The following is a 19,656-nucleotide window of genomic DNA, read 5'->3' as shown; positions in this document are numbered from 1 at the left end:
CGCTCTTAGCATCCACATTGGCATCCACTTCTTCGGGCAATTGGCCAAAGAATCGGGGATCGCTTGGCTTTCCAAGCCTCAGTTGCTGTGGAGCAGCCCCAGTGTCAAGGTCTCTCGAGTTCAAGGAACTGCCAAAGACACGCGTCATCGCCAAGTCAGTCAGTGGTTGATAGTTAATTGTGCGTTTTGTTTTGTTTGCTTCATTAAACAGAGATGTTGTGAGGCGCGATTCTTGTGTGCTGTATAAATGGGTTTCTTCGGCAGTCAAATGGCCTTTTCATGAGAGCTAATGATGTGCGGATTAGAGCGTGTGATGGTCGCAGTGCCTAAACAAAAGAAAAATATCCACAATGAGTGCATTGATTAAAGGACAAAAGAAGTTAGAACGAGCTTTTGCCTTAATTTTTAACAGAAGTTTAATATTTCCCTTTCTGAAATGGGTAAAGTGTTTTTCCTCAGAAGTGCTGCTCCTTAGAAGTTTCTTCCCATTCGTTTCTGGGAAAAGATACTTAAAAGCCAAGGAAGTCACCATGCAATTCTTATCAGCCAACAGGTTTGCCTGTGAGAGACGCAGCATAATAAAGATTGACTTTCTTAACCTGACGACGTGCATAAATTAAAAGACAAACAAACGGTGGCCCCCACACTCACACACTCTCACACTCGCACAGGTGACAAAGAATGGCGAGCAGCAGCAAAAACAAACTCATTTGCAACACAAAATATATATATTAAAAGAAAAAGCCACGATGTGTGCAAGTGTGCGTGTGTGTGCTGTGTGTGCTGTCTTCTGCTTCTTGCTATTTTAATGTGAAAGCGCTGTTAACCCCAAACTCCCCCCGCCACCACCCCCCGCAAAACACCTTGTGCCGCCAATCAGCTGTGAGCCGCCTCAAAAAGAGAGAGGTGGCCAAAAGAGAGAGAGGTTCATTTGAATAAGAAACAGAAACAGAAACAGCGCCTAGCTTTTGGCCGTTCTCGGTGTTGGCCTTAATGAAAACCGTTATGCGCGTAGCGCAGTCGACGCCGACTGCACGCATGCGCACATGTTGGTGGTTCGGTTTTGGTTTTGGCTTTGACTTTAACTTTGAGCCGGAATGAGCGTGCGAGCGAGAGAGAGTCAGCTTACTTACCAATTTCGCCTTACCAAGTTCTTCAGCTCTGCCGGCGTGGCCAAATCTCAGTCGCAGCGGGCAGCGGCAGCGACGGCAGCAGTGCCAGTGGCAGAGGCAGTGGCTTCACCTGGCTCACCTGGTTTGTGGATCTTTTGTGTGAGCTCCAGTCCGCAGACGTGCGCAACTTGTCGCGCTCTTAACTTGGTCTTCAGCTCGTCTTCCGTCTTCCGCGACTGTGTGTGTGCGAGTGTGTGTGCTCGGGGACTTAGCGAGTGTGCGTGTGTGTGTGCGAGTGTGAGTGAAATAATTGGCCTGACCCAAAGTCCCGAGAAAAGTTCAAGTGCAAGAATACAAGCCAAGCCAAAGCAACGAAATCCCAACCGGGAAAGGAAACGAATCTCGGGAAACAGATTTTCCCAGCCGACTAACAGTGCTTTGTGTGATCTTTTTTTGAAAGAAACGAAAGGTAGAACTGCGGAAAAAGGCCGAGAGCCAGTGTCAAAAGTGAAGAAACTCATAAAAAGAACGAGCCACAAACGTAAGAGTTATAATCACACTCATATGGTAACAGCGAATTAAATGAAATGACCCAAAATAGCTGGCAGCAGTGAACCGCAGCTCGACGTCAACTGGCAGCCAACGCAAGTAAATGCAAAAGATCCGAGACTCAGATACGCATCCGCCAGATACGCCGGCTCTTTTTTCACCTGCGCCAGTGGTTGTGCCCAAAGTGGTTGTGCACTTTCTACCGCGTACAAGTCAATTAAGCGCCAACTCACTGCGGTCACAGAAACAGAAACAAAAACAGCAACAGACTCAGATGCATGTGTTGAGATACAGATTCAGATACAGATACCGAGCAGCCGATAGATGCGCATAACTGCAACTAACTGCACCAGCAGAGGCTGCAAAACAAGAGCAGCCAGTTCAAGCGCCGCAAACACGGCCAAAGCTCGAAACGAGTCCAAAGCAAAAGTCGCTCCCTCCTCTGTAAATTTATTGAAATTCCTGTAAAATGCAAGCGAGCCAAAGCGGCGTGCCACAAGAGTTGTGGCACCACCACCACCACCAGCAGGCAGGAGCAGCAGCAGCTTAGTACAAGTGTTTCAATTGCGCTGCCACTGCCGACTGCTTCTGCTTTTCCCTCGCCGGCCGAGAAAAGGCAATCTTTAGCAGAACGTTGCTTGCTCCAGCTTCCTTTGGCTCCTCGGCAAACGATTTTTGCTTTTCGGTTTAAAGAACTGGTCTGATAGTGGTTATGCCAATGGCAAGTCGAGGGTATCAGGGGTTAGATGGACTCGGAGCTAATTTTTAAAAGAGAAGTTTCATTGAGTTAAATTTATCCTTACAGAGAAGAAACTGGAGATTGACCAAATGCAAGTGATGCAGTTTTTATGTTCATTCAGTTTTCCCTGTGTTAGATTTTACAGATTTTGTGATGAGTACCATAGGGTCGACCCTGCGCCAACCACATACGACTCTTCCTTATTGTTGGAGGCCTGCCAGTCCGCCTGTCTTTGGTCTAAAACGCACTCGACAGCTGGGAGGGCGGTGGGGGGCAGTGGAGGGGTGGAGCACGTTTGTCTTGCGGCCACAGATGATCTGTAGGCAGTGGGAAGCCTGTTGCGTTATTTGCATTTCACGTTCTGGGGCCGCTCTGGTTTATACAGGTTTGCCGGCCAGATCGCCTGACAGGAGAAGTTGATGATGGGGTGATAGGATGAGGCTGCCTGCGTATAGTAGCGCAAAAAGGCTCGCCCGTAATTATTGTAATTTGCATTCGGTATTTGCAATTGAAAATTGCCGTTGATGGTTGTATTGAACCTGCAATGGCAGCTGCTGAAACAATTAGGCGGCCCTCAGCGACAGGCGATGCGCACGCCTGCCCATCGAGTTTGTGCCCTAAGTCTTTCGTTTTGAGCTAATGAACTGGGCCTAGCTTGACAGCCAGTTGGGGACATGTGGCCAGAACCGACAAGCCGCTGGGCCTTGGCAGCCCGCAGCTGAGTGGACACAAGACAAAATAAAAAAAATAAAAAAAAGCCAAATATACACAGAAAATTTCACCGAGCTCCGTTTTTGGTAAGCAGAAATGAAAGCAGCGGCCAGCGAGACGCACTTCTTATTTGATTACACTAGAAACGTAGTCGATGTGTATGTGGTTTCTTTTGATGAACTAGTCGTTCCATAGCAAATGGCATAATTCTTTTGTTCGGCATTTGAAATTACCAACCGCTGCTGGCATTTCACTTTTCTTTTAGGTAAATACTAAAAAAAAGAAGCTACAAAGAAATTCATTGGCTTTCGCTTTTACCCAGGGCTAACTCCGCTGCGAAATGTATTTTTAATACCAAACAAAACAAATTGTAATTTCACTTTTAACGAGCAAATGAAATTGTCACTTGTATCGAGTCGCGAGTGGAAATTACTTAATTGCCCATTAAACGAGGTGGAGCTGGAGGGACAGCCCCAACAATCCCCAGATCCCCCGATCTACCGATCCGCCGATCCGATGGAAATCATGCAAATCATCCGCTTCTACTGCTTCTGACCCAGATCCGGCCACATCTCGCTCTTCCCAGGCATTCTGGTTATCGCTCAGAAATTCGTGTTAATTTGCACACAGAGGCAACGCCAACACAATTATACAGATACGCATACCGATATGGTCTGAACGTGACCCAAATACACAAATAGCTGGCCAACATTTTTGAGGCTGCGAAAAGCCAAACAATCGTGGAACTGGACTTGAGATCGTGTGTAGTACTAGTCAATCTATCGGTTTGAATTCAACGTCTAATTGAGGCATCCGCATGGATATGTTTTATGGCTTCCGTTCTTGATTACAGATTCCCGATACTGATTTAGCATTCGGGCTTAATTAAAGCCATTTACTCAGTAAGCTGCGGTCGAAGTTCCTACCAGCCAGGTTCAACGACCGCATTACGCAACTAACAGAAGAGTCGCTAACAATGAGAGTTACTCTGCCCCCTTTCTGCCGCCAAACGCAGCTAATTTCTCAACGCTGCAGAATCGTGACTTAAAGAAAGACCCAAAGAAACCAAACTAAACAGAACAGAACCGAACCCGAAGAGAACAGAACGGTCGATCAATGAATGTGTTGTCACCGCAAGATGCCTCCGGGCATGGACATAGGTATGCGTGACATAGACGCGCCTTGTCATCGGATCCCGGAGCAGGTCCAGTTAGCTCTAGCCAACTCATCATCGTCATTTGTCGTCGCCGGTTGTTAGTGGTTCGCTTTCGTTGATTGCTCCGGTTTATGTCATCATTTCTGTACATTTTCCAGCGCTGAACTTTCTTCACCAGATCGAACTGCAGCTCAATTAGGCGTGTGTTGAACCCCGGCTCGCGATGTGATGAGAACCTGGTTGTCACCTGGGCAGCCCTGGGAATGGGAACCTGAGGTTAAGTGCATTTACATACGGTTATGTAAACGGGGCACAGATTATACAATCAGTAAATGATTCCCCTTCGGGCCGCTTTCTATGCTCACACTTTTGCTTTCCATTTGGAGCATTTTAGGCATGACTAAACAAGCCATCCCGCATATTACACATACGCCCTGGCTGCCTGGGCAAATTTAGCTCGTTCGGTTTCTGTTTCTGTGTTTTGTTTCATTTCTCCCCGTTTTTGCATATGCAAGTCACCAGAGACAGACTTTCACCTACTTGAGTCAGCCGCGGCGTATTGCTTCTACGCACTTGTTGCTTCCTCCGTTTGCCCGCTGCTTTTCTCTGTGGTTGTTGGGCCGTGCCCATCGGTTTGGTGTAGAAAAATATGGATTCGTTAAGTGATCAATTTGAATAGGGCCTTAAAAACGTTTCACATTTCACATGACTCATCCGGCGGGCGAAGACTAACCAACTTGTGAACTCTTTTTGCAGATGGGTGCTCAACACACGGATACAGACACCTATACGTACACAGCAGCCAGTAGGGCGGTAGAAGCCTCAGATCTGACCCCCAAAAGAATTGGAGCACCAGCGATAGCCACGTCCACAATGCCACGCCCCAGCCTCGTCTTCAGCCTCCTCACGCTGGGCAGCCTGATGCTGCTGACGGCAGACGCCAGTCCCGTCTTCGTGGATAATCCTAGCTTAGCACAGTGTAAGTACCCACTCTCACTTCTCCGATTGAATCATCTGCCCAATTGGGTTTATGGGTGTCAAGCAATTGACGCTCTCACTTAACGGGAATTACTCAGCGGGAAGAGATTCGGCTGCTGATGCACATACCGATCCCATCAGTCTCCCTTTCTTCTACATTGTTTCCCGAGAACTCCAGCACTTTCTCTCACGCAGACAATTAAAAGTCAGGCATCCCCGGTGATTACAATAAAACTAAGCCCATATCTCAAGTAGCCGCACCCTGAATCAGAAGCCCCCAGAAACTTGAGAAAATATAATAAGCTCGTTTCAAATCACGTAACAAGTATGAGAAAAGTAATGTCGCATATTTCAACTTGCTTTAATAACAATACAAAGACGACTTTGGAGTCCAATGGAAGAAACCCAAATCCGCATTTTGGGTACATTTGAGTAATACACAAAGAAATTGTAAACTCAAAAAAAAAAACTTATGCAAAATTAGAATATTTAACTTATCTAGTATATTAGCCCAGTTCAGAAATAAAAGTAAATTATATTTTCAAATTGAAAAAAAAAAATTATCAAAAGAGTTATCCACCCAAATAATAGACTATAAAACAATAAATACTAATTATATTAATGACTTAATTTAATTGAATAAAGTTAAGTATTCCAGTATGGTGTTTATATGGCATAAACCAAGATTTAAATCATTGAAAACCATGCAGACATTTAATGCTTAGTCTAATTTCTGGATCGTTTAACTTTATGCTTAGAAAAGTATTGTTAAAGTTCTAGTTCAGCATTAACCATCTTGAGATAACAGAAGCTGGCAGCCATAAACTTTATTGCCAAAAAGGCGTGAGCTCGACAGCGGACACAAAAGACTTAAGCAACGAACTCGTCCGCAGTGAGACCTAACTGGGAACAGAAAGAGCAACAGAGCCAGAGCACTTCTAATGAAAGTAATCAAAATTAATGACAATAGAGACAGGCGTTGCCGGGAACGAAGATTAATTGGGTCACAGCCATTAAGAATCAAATTTATACGCTATTAGCACTTCCTCTGCGGCCCACACAGCTGCCAATTTGTCTGCTGAAAGACAACAAAGCGCAGCCTTTGAGCGACCAGCGGAGAGATGAAACTAAAACTACTATACGAAACTTTCATATAAGCCGAAGCTGGCCAAAGAGCCAAACTGGCGAACGTCAGCGGGCAAAAGCAATTGAGGTCAGCCATCAAAGAATGTTGCCATAAAATAAGCAACCGCCGCCGCCAGTCAGGCCAGTCCGTCTTGGACACTCGGACGCGGACCGGCTATCTTATACGGATTCAAAATCGGAATCATACGCTGGCCAAGAGCATGTTATGTTTACGACTGGACCGCAGCGGCAACAAAGAAAATATAAATAATATGGATCCACTCGGGCAGACTCGGGTATCTACCCGCAGACGCGGGCGGCAAGAGGCGGCTGCAGAAAGCGGAAAGTAAATTTGATGGCAAGTGAAAGGGAAATAAGACAAACAAACCCGGAGATCGAACCGAACCCTCTGTTCTTGGCTGCCGCTGACCCACATAGCCGCTGCGCCACTCACCCACAATCGGGCCACGAAATTGTGGTGCCGCATTCGCATGCCAAAAACGAATTTCCTTCATTGCAATGCGGGTCTTTTCCTCTCTAGCCGTCTGTTCCACCGACTCCCCTCACCACACCCCACCGTCATCGATTCTGGCTGTTTGGTAGGCCAGGCGAGTGGCTAGCGAAACATATGCTAAGCTGTTGACCCAAAAAGCCACAAAACGAAATGCAAACAGAAACAGAACCGCTGCCACTGCCACTGCCGGCCTGGCCACGATCTATGGAACGTGACAATGTCTCGGGCTGAATTCCCCTTTCGATGGATTATTTTCGTTCTCGGCTTAAGTTCGTGTCTTGAGTCATCCGTTTTTGGGCCGCCACTGAGGCATGGTAACTCAATGCCCAGGAGAGCGCTCTTCAGAATTTCGTGTTAATTGCATAAGAAATGCGCGGCACTCTACGGCTAAAGTTCAATAAACGCAAAACACCAACCAGGCAATTGGCAATATTTATTTAAATACCCTCTAAAATGGTAGGGTTATCAACTTTTTGATGGTTTCAGAACATGATTTTAAGTGATTCCAACACATACATATATTTTCTATGAAAAAGGGGATAAGATAAACAGGGATTTGATAAAAGAAAGATGATGAGTAATTAAACTAAATAAGCAGGCACTTATGTTGAATAATCGGAAAACTTTTGCATTTAAGTGCTTTAATTTTTAAAGCCATCTATATGTTTTGTTTCACTATAAATAACATAACATTCGACGCATTTTATCTATACGACCCGATATGAAAGGTGAAATATTTATAACTCACAAAGAGTAAGTAACTGACAGTTAATAAGAGCCAATAAAATAAATACCCATCATTTGCACCTTCGATAATGAAATCCAAAGAGGTATTTAAAAAATCGCCTTGGTCAAACGATGCGCGATTTGTTTTCTTTGTAATGATCAACAAAGTTCAAGCAAAGTGGCTTATTTATGTGCGAGTATTTTAAGCAGTAAGCCCAGCTTGTTAAGTGAATTTATGAGCAAAAGGGGCAATCAGGACCGCCGACTGTGCTTTCCTCGGACACTCCGGCTGCTCCAAGTTATTTTGCCCTGGCCGCGATTTGTCAGGGCCCCGAAACACAAATAAGCAAATAACTCTTGGCCCCGTGCTGCCGCCTGTAATTATATAAGTTCAAAGCTCGGGCTTTCGGATAATTCTCGGCTCGATTACACAATGACGATGGTCAAGATGATGACGATGTTCTTGGCGAAGCGGCAGCCGCAGAAGAGCAGAAATAATAAATAAATAACAATAATGCGGATGGGCTACTGTTGCCTCATCGGGCGGTCTTATGTGTATGTTTTGGCCGGGCGATGATGACGCCCTTCAGCGATCTGGTGGCTTTTATGGGCTCTCCTCTTGCTGGGCTTTGGCCTGCGGTTCATACCCATGTTCGTGCTAGTGTTCGGATCGTCTTCGTTTGTTGCCACTTCATTTTCACTTGTGTTAACTGTTTGGCTAACGGTAAAGAACTGGCTCAAATTGGCGTACAAATTCGAAGGCGTTAATCGCCGCAGCAAACGGAAATGGTGTGGAGCAGTCTATTCGAGTCGCTGGGACCAGAATAGGAATCTTTTTTGCTTTGTCCCCCCATCATCATCATTACTTAGTATATAATAATCATGGTTCTGTGCTACAATTATACTGATTGTTCTGGTAATTACCTCGCTATTGACAGTCCAATCTGGTCGTAATATCCGTCATCTGCCCTGCATCGTTCGCAAATCGGGACGCTCTGGCGTCTGTATGTTCGCCATCGATTGCATCAAGCAGAATGGAACCCACCTGGGCACCTGCATCGATCGTTTCTACTTTGGCTCGTGCTGCGCCATGAAGGTGAGTAATTAGCATCCCCTCGAAATCCACCATAGTCCACTAATTCCTCTGCCTAATTACCAGGAGGAAGCCTCGCTCTTTGCGCCAGAGATCAACGACAACAGCATTGACCAGAACACCATCTCCCACTTTTCCCACGAGTCCACCACGCTGCCCACCAGTGCCCTTTTCAAGCTAACCACAGAAAGCAGCTTGTCCAGTAGTAGCAGCAGCGGCAGCAGCACCGCCCATCACCACACCACCAACGAGCTGCTCAAGAACGTCACCCAGTCCTATCTGAGCACCGCGAAGCCGGCACCTGTTCGCACCACCAGCAACGGCACGCTCTCAACCACACGCCGCCCACCGCTGGCACACACCACCCACAAGAACTCGCACTATGTGGTGCGAACCACTATGAAACCCAGTGCCGTACCGACAACAACGTTTACGCCAACTGTTAAGCCACCGAGGAGGCGCACAACCACCGCCAAGCCGGTGCTAACCACTGCGCCGATTGTGGAGCAGCGCATCGAAACCACCTCGGTGCCCACCAAGTTTGTGACTTTCCAAATTGTGGAGACGACGACGCCAGCGGTTACAGAACCCACTCGACAGCAGGAGACAACAACCACTACGACCAGGCGATACACAAGGCCAACGGGAACCAGCTCCGTAGCCAGTAGGACAACCAGTAAAACTACAACCACTAGCACCACCACAACAACAACCACAGCAGCTCCACCCACAACAACGAGCACGAAAGCGGCCGCAACCACCCAACGTCCAACACCACCGCTGCGCACCACCACGAGCAAGCCGCACAAAACCCATTCCAGCAGGAGGCCAGCACCAGCGAAAAAGCCAGTGAGTACGACAACAACCAACGCCAGTGGAACACAATCCACACGGAAGCCGGCTGATAGTCTGGCCAGCAGCAGCACCACTGCAAATGCCACCACAGCCACCACATTGCCAGCTCAAAGGCCCGTGACTCAGACGAGCAGCAGCAGTACCACCACCACCAGCTCAACATCAACAACAACCACCGTGTTTAAGGACGAACTGCCCAAAAACCGCACCACAACGAGGCTGCCAGAACGCACCACTCAAGCTCCGCGGCCCAAGCCGAAACCCACTGGGGAAATCGTCAAGGTGCCCGCTCTGCTTGCTGAGCCAACAACAACCACCGCAACAAAGGGTTCATCCAGCAGCAGCAGTAGTTCTCCAAAGCCACCAGCAAGTAGCACCACTCCTTTGGTAACCAAAAAGAAGCCAACCACCACCAACGCTCCAACTACCACTACCACTACCACTACAACAACAACAACAACCACAACGCCTAAACCCACTCGAAGAACAAAGCCTCCCACAACAACAACCACAACTACCAAGGCGACAACAACCACAACGAAGGCAACAACAACAACAACCACAACAACAACTACTGCAAAACCACTGGTCACCATCGAGCCACCCACAAGTGCACCCCTAACAACAACCACCAAAAAAACCGGCCTGATCACTTGGACCGATGTGAAGGCTGAGCCACCGACTAATGCCAGTATTTCGAACGATTGGCAGCCTACACCACCTTCTAATTGGATGTTACTGACCACCGAATCAAGTGAAGCCGCTGACAAAATTTCAGCGTCCGCAGGTAAGCCTAACAAAAAAAAAATTTTAAGAACTTATATTTGACATGAGATTAAAATAAGATAAGCCCATCGTTAAAGGTAGCTAAATAATGGAAATGTTTGATATTAATAATAGTTTACCACTAATTTATTTAACATGGCGGTCTTACTAATGCCAGTTCTGCATCCTTTCACAGCACCACCCAGCGCCACCGACAAAGTGGTCATCTCGGTGGCCACCAGTGTCAGCGAAGTGGAGACCCACGGCCCGGTCAAGCCGCAGAAGACCACAAAGCCACCGAAACCCAGCAGCACAGCCAAGCCCACAACAACAACCACCGCAGCAGCGACAACCACAGTGAAAACCACAGAGCCACCAGCGAGCAGTATAGAATTAGCCTCATCTACATCATCTTACACGGATCTGGGCAGTGATTTGGCAGCCAGCAGCAGCACCACAACCAGCAGTCCCACAACCGCAGCTGAAACCACCGATTACAGCGGCGAAGAACCGAACACAACGACCATCGAGGCTACAGGCAGCACCACCGTGGCACCCGCCAATGCATTGGAGGGCGTCGATTACAAGGAAGGTGAGTTCGAGTGCTGGAGTGGCGGCGAGAAAACCCGTTCCTGCGGGGAGAAATCTATTAATACCTCGTGGCTGACTTTGGCCATAAGACAAAGCCAACGTGCGTGGCCATTAAATTCAATTTGAAGGCTAAACGCTGGCCTTGAGCCAGCATCATCGGACTGAAGACCAAGAAGCGGAGACATCTTCCGAGATGTCCGAGGTGCTGTCCTGGGCCAGCTAGCTTATAAATGATTACACAGGCAGAAAGCACGAGCGAAATCATTGGAATAGATCAAGGGAGACACCACCAAAAGGGAGAAAAGGTTATAGTGAGCTTTAAATATCCAGAGTGATTTTCTTAAATAGGTAATCAAAAGTAGCTTATAGATTGGAAGATAATAGAAAATCAATAGGGAAACTATTAGATACATTTTTGATTGTCTACTATGAATTTACATTTAAACCCGCTATTATAGATAGTTGAATGCGAAGAGTTCTTATTCTTATGTAATCAAGCTTTTAGATAAGGTTTATACCATCACCATGAGTGATCAGTTACCTCAGTGCAAGAACACTCCTAAGCAGGACTTTTGCTAGACGCAGTCGGCAACAATTTTTACAGCAATCATTTACAATAATGACTGCATCGTGCATGGGATCGCGGCGGTCATTGTGCCGCATGGGTCACGTTGTCGGTCGTCGGCCAAAGCCCACCAAAAACGAACCAATCCGAGCCAGAACCTCTGCTCCCTGCGTCCCGTTGACCGATTTGCGGCGGCAAAAGCAATCTTGATGCACGAATCGAAACAAGTCACACTGCAGTTCGGCTCGGATCTCGCTTCGGATGGGATCGGTTCGAGCCAAGTCGAGTTTGTGGCCATAAAGTAGGCCGTTGACTGCCTGCCTTCGGGCAGGCCAAAGTCAAGGACTGAGCCTCCTTGGCCAAAGCACATTACATTTGGGCCCAAATGACTGACTGCCAGGCGGAGTGATTAAAATGTTTAAGGCCCTGGCGGGCCCATTACTTTAATTGTGACCTGACGCAGGCCTATTAACCAAGATCCCACTCTGAATCCTTCCTCTTCTTGTATCAGTTTGCGGCCGTCGCATGTTCCCTGAGCCCCGAATCGTTGGTGGAGCTAATGCGGCCTTTGGACGCTGGCCCTGGCAGATCTCCCTGCGTCAGTGGCGCACCTCCACCTACCTACACAAGTGCGGAGCTGCCCTGCTGAACGAGAACTGGGCGATCACGGCGGCCCACTGTGTGGACAAGTGAGTAATCCGCTGACTAACCCAGAGACCCAGTGCTCATGAGTGTTACTTTCAGTGTGCCACCCTCTGATCTCCTGCTGCGCCTGGGAGAGTACGATCTGGCGGAGGAGGAGGAGCCCTACGGCTACCAGGAGCGACGAGTGCAGATCGTCGCCTCGCATCCGCAGTTTGATCCGCGCACCTTCGAGTACGATCTGGCCCTGCTCAGGTGAGTTGGTTGGCCCCTGTGGTGTTCCCAATTAACTACAACTTCCGTCTCCGTTCTCTTTCAGGTTCTACGAGCCCGTCGTCTTCCAGCCGAACATCATTCCCGTTTGCGTGCCCGACAACGATGAGAACTTCATTGGCCAGACCGCCTTCGTCACCGGCTGGGGCCGGCTCTACGAGGATGGGCCCCTGCCCAGTGTGCTGCAGGAGGTTGCCGTGCCCGTGATCAACAACACCATATGCGAGTCCATGTACCGCTCCGCGGGCTACATCGAGCACATACCGCACATATTCATCTGCGCCGGCTGGAAGAAGGGCGGCTACGACTCCTGCGAAGGTGAGTAAATGGCCAGATGTTGTGGACACCTCTGTAAACCAATACTGTTCTCTTCCCTAGGCGATTCCGGTGGCCCCATGGTGCTGCAGCGTGAGTCCGACAAGCGTTTCCACCTCGGCGGTGTCATATCGTGGGGCATTGGATGTGCGGAGGCCAACCAGCCTGGCGTCTATACCCGCATCTCGGAGTTCCGGGACTGGATCAACCAGATCCTGCAGTTCTAGGTCCCGCTCCGGCCCGATCCTTAGTGAATGCCTAGCACGTCTTCCCCACACGGCATCGGAATCCAACTCAGACTCGGACTCGTGCTCCGGTTATGGAGGGATCCCATGGAGCATCAGATCGGCCATAATCCGAGCAACGATTCCAGTTGCCACTATTTACCTCCACCTGCCCGCACAGCAACCACTGACCAGACACTTCCATTGTCGTAATCGTAATCTTACACTTAACGTTGCCTAGCCTAGCCTAGCCTAAACTAGTTAGTGAATGTGATTAAGCACAGATCACTGTGCAGTCACGGCTCATGTAACGTATTAACCGATTGGACGGACTCCTAATTTATTCCCATTTGCTGTACATAATTTTCTAAATTATTGCATAACATTTACACTTAGCTTTAGTCCTATACAACATTAATTTAGGGCACTCGACGTCGGTCGGGTACTTCGGTAGGGCATCATTATCACGTAAGTCGCTTCCACCCGAATCGAATCATGCGGCAGAAGCTATTGTAATTTTATTTTATAACGTACTGTAATTATTTATTTATAGCAGCTCATGCTCAACAAAATTAATTCTAATAAAATGTTTAAAACAAACAAGTTATAGAGTGTTTTACTAACTGCGGGCTTGATACTAAATGAAGCCCTTCAAGGGGCTAACTACGCATTATTATACATTTACCTCATGAAATGAGAATACTTTGAAGGCCTAGCTTGCTATTAAGAAATTTTTAAAATAAAAATGATTTTAGAAAGAAATGATAAAAATGGCGATGTTATAATTTAGTTTGGCACGCATCGCAGTTCGCTGTATTATAGTTTATTAATTTACATAGTCGCTGTATATAGACAATGCCGGTTAAGTCGTTAAAAAAATATGTTGGAATTGGAGGTACTTCTACGAGGTGAGAACATTGTGGATATATTGACAGGATAAGAAAATTGATATTAATGAAACGTTAGGAAGGCGCCCTTAGGCTTCCAAACTGGAATGCAATATTTATCTTCACAAACCTCTATTAAATTTGTAAAACTATTAGATATGCGAAACATGTAGCAAACGATAAACACGCAAAGCCGCCAAAAGATATAGCCATCCATGTGTCTATATGTGTCTAGGAAAATATTTCTATCGGCTTGGGCCTTAAAAATTTTTACAAAAAATCATTGGCTCCACCTATCTCTGAAACAATGTCTACCAGATGGTAACAAACTTTGATAAATTATTTAGCCTTGACTTAAGCCATCTCTTTGTGCGGCGAATTCAAGCGAATTGCATGAATCTGAATTAAAAGTTCGAGCCATTGAATACGTTTTTCAAATAATTGTAAGGTATTTTTTGCCAAAAGAAAAAATATGAGAAGCATGAAAATTATTTTAGGAAATCGTGAAAATAGTAGTCGACAAATGTAAAAGTAAAAGGAGAAGTAAAAGAATATCCTGAATATAAGCAATGCATAAAAAAAATATTTATTTATAATTTGAAAAAGTCAACAGCGTAAAAGTAACAAAATAGTCTAAACTGTTGACCAAAATCTTGCGAAAAAAAAAAACACTCGATAACAGAGTTTCATATTCATTATTTTGAAAGTTTTAAAATAAAAATATTTATTTATTTTACTAGGTGGGTACAACAAATTGACACCATCCAGAAACCCCAAACACAGCACTCGAATTCCTTATGCATGAGACGACACCGACTTGGGCAGCGGATCGCACATTATTTGGCAGGTGCCACTGAGGCAAAACTAAATACTTTCTTCGCCCGAAGGGCGGGCACACGCCTCTATTAATTTTGTAAAATTATTAGATATGCGAAACATGTAGCAAGCGATTAACACGCAAAGCCGCCAAAAATAAAGCCACCTGAGATCTATCTGTGTCTAAGAAATATTTCTTTCGGCTTCTACTACTACAACAACTACAACAAATATTTAACAAATTTTCATTTTCCTAATAATAAGGTTGGGGGAGCACTTTTTATCGACGTAACCTAGAACTTATACACCAATGTAGATGATACTCGATTCCAATGTGTTTTTCAAATGAAAATGATTGGTTTTTAGATCTTTTTAAGAGTCGATGAATTAAACAAAATTATTAATAAGGTGGACAAGCGTAATCGTAAGCATTAGGAACGCGAATCCACGCAATTCTATAAGTTGAAAGCAACTATGTGGCCTCCAGGTTGGTATGAACGCCCTGCAATTGCCGGCTCGTGAAACTTTCGCTCTCGGTTGATGGCTGATAATTGCTGGTCATTTGCATATGCGCTTCACCCTCCGCCCCTCTGGCCTTTCCGCAAGGCGTGTGTGAGCTGGAGGTGGAGCTGGAGCTGAAGCCTCGAGTGCGTTGCAAGTGCATGTCGTGGGCACAACTCGAGATCACCGGCGAGGGGCATATCATAATTTGTACGGATATCACGTACTCGGACGGGGGTCATGCGTACGGATTATCAACGGCTGCGATCACGAGCGGGTCGTCGTCGGTCCTGGGCTTGAACTTTCACATGCGATTCGTGGTGGTAATGGGCCACAGATTATCGGATTAACCGGCAGGCGATGATCCTCCGGTGCGATTAGTTAACTTGATCAAAGTAATAGGCGAAAACTGTGTCTAGCGAAAGTGAAATTCGGCTCTATTTGAATTAATTGGTCAAACAATCTGAGGATTTATGACACTCGATCGTTTTATTTATGGGCTGCCTTTAGTAATGGGTAGAGAAACCTAAAGCATCTTGCATAATAGTTTGGTGCGAAATTTGATTGTTATTACTATTGTCATTGGCTTAGGTACAATCGAATAGCGGACTAAACACAACTCGAACGGAATCCAGAGCATTCCCATGGAAAACGAAAGCTATGAAGTAACTGAAGAGTCTTGCATTTAATTTCTAAAGAAACGTTGCACAATTAAAACGCTTCAAGCATCATCAAAAGCCGCACACACGACCACTGCGAGTGAGGGGGCGAGTGTCAGGCAGAGATCATGGGGCTTCTGGCCCAGAGATGACCACCAACTACTCCGTCCGAGCAGTTACCCGAACCGAATGCACAATGACGACTCTGGCACTTGGACTTTCCCAGCGCGCCGTACAATGGAAATTTCTAATTTTTCTGGGCAAAAAGATTAATAGGAACTGTGCCGGCAACTGCGCAGCCACTTGAGAAGCAAATAAAAAACGAAAGTCCAAGTGCTACAATAATATGTATAAGATCTTTCCCCAGATTTATAGGCCCATCTATGGAAACAATTGAAAAGTACTCATGGACAATATTTTCCCTTTCTTCAATCGGAGGAGGAGGAGGGGGCCATCGCTGGGAAATGCCACCGTTCTGGTGGTACCCCGGATAAGGGCCATCTCTCACCTCTCCTCCGGTATCGCTTAATGAAATCGCACAAGACCAAGTCGAAGTCGAGATGGTCATTAATTTGACGGCACTGCCAGCCCATTTGAAACGTAACCCGTAGGAAATTACTGCTCATCCGGTAATTATTGGTCTGGGTACCACTTCGGATCTTGATAGATCGATCGGCGGACAGATATCCAATGCTTTTCGGATGCAACCAGCGTCTTCACACCGCCACCGGCTCTGATAGATCTTCATTTGGGAGCCGCTCGTTCACAGGTGTGTCGGTGGAATGTCTAAATATGGAAGTCTCTAGCATAGCCATGAGAATTGCGATTTTGAGTCTCGTTAAGCGGGGGAAACTCTTGGGCAGCCTTTGGCCTTCCAGACTTCTCCTTTTTACCGGCAGTCAAAGTAAATCATTTGGCCGTGGCCTCAGGCCATCGAAGCTTCCCTTTCCTTTCCCAAAATGTAAACCTTTTTCTGCCCTTTGCCCTTCGGACATCATCAAAAAAGTGAAGGCAATTGTACAAAAAAAATATATATAGTTTTCGTGCCAACATTTATCAAGAAGAAATTATGAATTTTATAGTTTCGCTTTCTAATTAATAGCATTATCTGCGGTGGACGCCTACACAAAGCGTCTTGGACGTAAAATGTTTTCCCTTTTCAATTTTCGCCAATTAAATGGCCAGGCAAATAAATAACTAAATAAAAAATAAGAAAAACGAAAAGAAAATACTCACAACGAAACCAGAGAAGAAACGGTGACGGAAGTCAAATGGATGCTGTGAAAGGTGCAAAATTTTTTGGACAGCCAAAAAGCAAACAAAGCTCACAAAAACGCAGCTAATGAAGACGAAAGTCGTTGCGCAAATGGAATTAAATTAAAATGGCATCAAAGTGAAATAATGGTGCAATTAAACGAGGCGCAAGCTGGCCAATTCGACCACCGGCAAAGTCGTGCCAAAAAGAATAGGACAAACATAGACTTCAAACTAAATACGATTATAGTTTAAGATTGCCAAGAAAAAGAAGGGATTGTGCTTAGAGAGTAAAGTTCATTTCTTAATTTAAAATATTACTAATTGAATCAGATTCGAAAAGAATTTCTGCCACAAACTTAAACGTATTAAAATTAGTTTAATTTAGGCAATACAAATATTGGTTCTACTTCTAGGAGAATCTGTTACAAAACCGCTGCCAAAGTCAATAAGCTCTCTTTACGACCCTAAATTCGTGCCAAAAGTTTCGCCCATTTCTCTAATCGCGAGCGGACCGACTCGTTTACGAGCTTATTGAATAACATTTGCGTAATTAAATGTGTGCGAAAAGAAACCGAAATTAAATCATAGGTACACAATCCAGCGCGATTAGAGAAGACCCTTTTCGTGGGCCATTGACACGCGATAATTGAAAGCGCAAGTTGTCAACGGTGGCGTATGCGTGATTTGCTGTCGCTTTAGAAAACACGACTTAGTTGACTGGTCGAGGGGATCTTTGTTTGCGGGGGGGGGGGGGGGGGGGGGGGGGGCTTAACAATCATTGGCTGTATGTCATTTGTAGTTGCTGCTACTCACTTTCATTTGTTACTCGTCTGCCCTGTCTTGTTTGGCTTAGTGGGCAAACATGGCCAGCCACTTGCTAAAAGTGAAATTATTGCCTTTTCAATTAGTCACAGATCCCCACCAAATACGGAACCTGAGGGCTACTGAACTCCACAGCTCGACCCTTTGAGGCTGCAAAATGGAAAGCCACTCATTGCTGGCAATAAATCAAAATACATGTCGACGCCCCGTTTTGATTAATTGGGTCCTAATCCAGCAAAGACTTCCAGACAGCCCGGAGACCACTGACCAGACCAAACCGCCGGCACTATGATCTTTCGTTTTTAATCGCCGGCGTTGAAAACAAATTAATAGCGGCGGCTAATAAACTGTAAGCCAAGGGGAACCCACATCGCGAATCGGCAATTTGGTAGGCGTTGACATGGCAACATCCCAGTAATGCTGTCCAAAACCAAAACCTTCACTTTCTGCAGTCGCCGAATGAGCAGCCTGGCAGTCTTGGAAACTGAAATTGAAATTGAATTTCTCACACTTGTCGCTCATTCACCCATCATTATGTTGATGTTTTCATCGATCGCCGAGATCGCACTGCCCCCTGTCGATATTTCTGCTTAGTCTGCAAATTACCTGGCCAGCTGTGAAATAGAAATTTTGACGGCTCATCGCTGAGAGATATCTGTATGCAAATCGAAAATCAAGTGGGCATGCAATTAGCATGATTAAACCATCGAATTTCGCAATAAAAGAAAAAAGTGGGCGAAAAAAGATGGAAAATATATAGTATTATTAGATCTAAGTGGTCTACTTATGATCTAGTATGAAATATTCTGGCTGGTACCTAAAATCATAATAATTGGTTTATTTTTATTGATATTAACTAATAGTATGTTGCGAAAGGTAAATTGATTTTCATACTAACTAATAGTCTGTTGTGAAAGGTAAATAAGAACAAACTAAAATTCATATTTTCTTTGTTTAACTTGAAGAGATTCATTTATCTCCTGGATCTGGTTAGCTTAGCCACGTCTAGCGGTTATATAACCCAATATTCCCTGATCAATGGAGTGGCGGCATCTGAAACAGATGCGATCGAAGAATGGCTTCAAATATTTCATCGTTTGCCATTTGTTAAAAGTTCGCTTTTGTGTTTTGTTTTTGCATATTTTGGCACCTTCTTGGGCGAGCACCATTGTCCGAACGGCGACTGGCCAATGGAGAGAAAGTCGACGCTACGCAGGGTCTTTGTCTTAGTTACCCTACCGTTGATTATGCTAAAATCATTTAAAATCGTTCATAATTCGGCGCGTTCGTGGCCCTGGTGTCGTAATACCGCATCTAATGAATTATGGGAAGACAGCTCAATAAGAAAGCCAACAGCTTCAACCCCAACTGGTTCTGTGCCACCACCCACGTGACCGGCATGTCCGAATCAGTTGGTGTCCATGGCTCTCACTGCGTTTTCCATTTCGATGGGCTGACCACGGGAAAATAAACAAAAAACAAACCGAGAAATGCACAGACAAAATATACATACAGAAAAACATTAAGTGGACAGAAAAAACGGCGAGCGGCGACAACAATAACGAAAGTGAAATTCTACAAAGATCGTGATGGCGGAGCGGAGTCCACGCTTGGGCAGCCACCAGTGCCATGCCAGCCTGGTCAGGCGTTTACCCCCGACATTGTAGTGCCGACCAGGCCAGGACCAGCCAAGAAAGCCAAACAATAACAAACCGCCGTGGCCGCCGGATTTTCCAGCCGCTTCGCAGTGAAATTTGGGTCAAGGAAATGCCAATCGACAG

The 19,656-nt window shown here is 45.8% G+C and overlaps 1 protein-coding gene across 3 annotated transcripts; it reads left to right on the top strand.

The window, feature by feature from the left end:
• Positions 1 to 112: 112 nt before the first annotated feature.
• Positions 113 to 13,496, top strand: LOC6608269 (serine proteinase stubble). Of its 3 annotated transcripts, none has more exons than XM_032716003.1 (9): positions 113 to 154; positions 5,024 to 5,246; positions 8,549 to 8,706; positions 8,770 to 10,345; positions 10,520 to 10,915; positions 11,991 to 12,168; positions 12,224 to 12,376; positions 12,441 to 12,712; positions 12,773 to 13,496. In XM_032716003.1, the coding sequence occupies exons 2-9, from the start codon at positions 5,024 to 5,026 to the stop codon at positions 12,934 to 12,936; spliced, it is 3,120 nt and encodes a 1,039-aa protein (XP_032571894.1). In that variant the 5' UTR covers positions 113 to 154; the 3' UTR covers positions 12,937 to 13,496. The 3 variants fall into 3 exon arrangements, with proteins under 3 accessions (XP_032571894.1, XP_032571892.1, XP_032571893.1); XM_032716001.1 differs by lacking the exon at positions 113 to 154 and adding an exon at positions 1,341 to 1,653; XM_032716002.1 differs by lacking the exon at positions 113 to 154 and adding an exon at positions 1,341 to 1,760.
• Positions 13,497 to 19,656: the final 6,160 nt, after the last annotated feature.

Source organism: Drosophila sechellia, chromosome 2R (genome assembly GCF_004382195.2).
Source record: "Drosophila sechellia strain sech25 chromosome 2R, ASM438219v1, whole genome shotgun sequence".
In the NCBI taxonomy this organism is placed as follows: domain Eukaryota; kingdom Metazoa; phylum Arthropoda; class Insecta; order Diptera; family Drosophilidae; genus Drosophila; species Drosophila sechellia.
The sequence above is the reverse complement of the archived record's forward strand: the minus strand, read 5'-3'. Positions and strand labels throughout refer to the sequence as shown.

Bases quoted from the DNA above. Each gene is read 5' to 3' on its own strand.
- LOC6608269 (XM_032716003.1), top strand. From the start codon at position 5,024: ATGGGTGCTCAACACACGGATACAGACACCTATACGTACACAGCAGCC. The intron at 8,707-8,769 runs GTGAGTAATTAG...CCTAATTACCAG, and splicing joins GCTCGTGCTGCGCCATGAAG to GAGGAAGCCTCGCTCTTTGC. The intron at 10,916-11,990 runs GTGAGTTCGAGT...TTCTTGTATCAG, and splicing joins GGGCGTCGATTACAAGGAAG to TTTGCGGCCGTCGCATGTTC.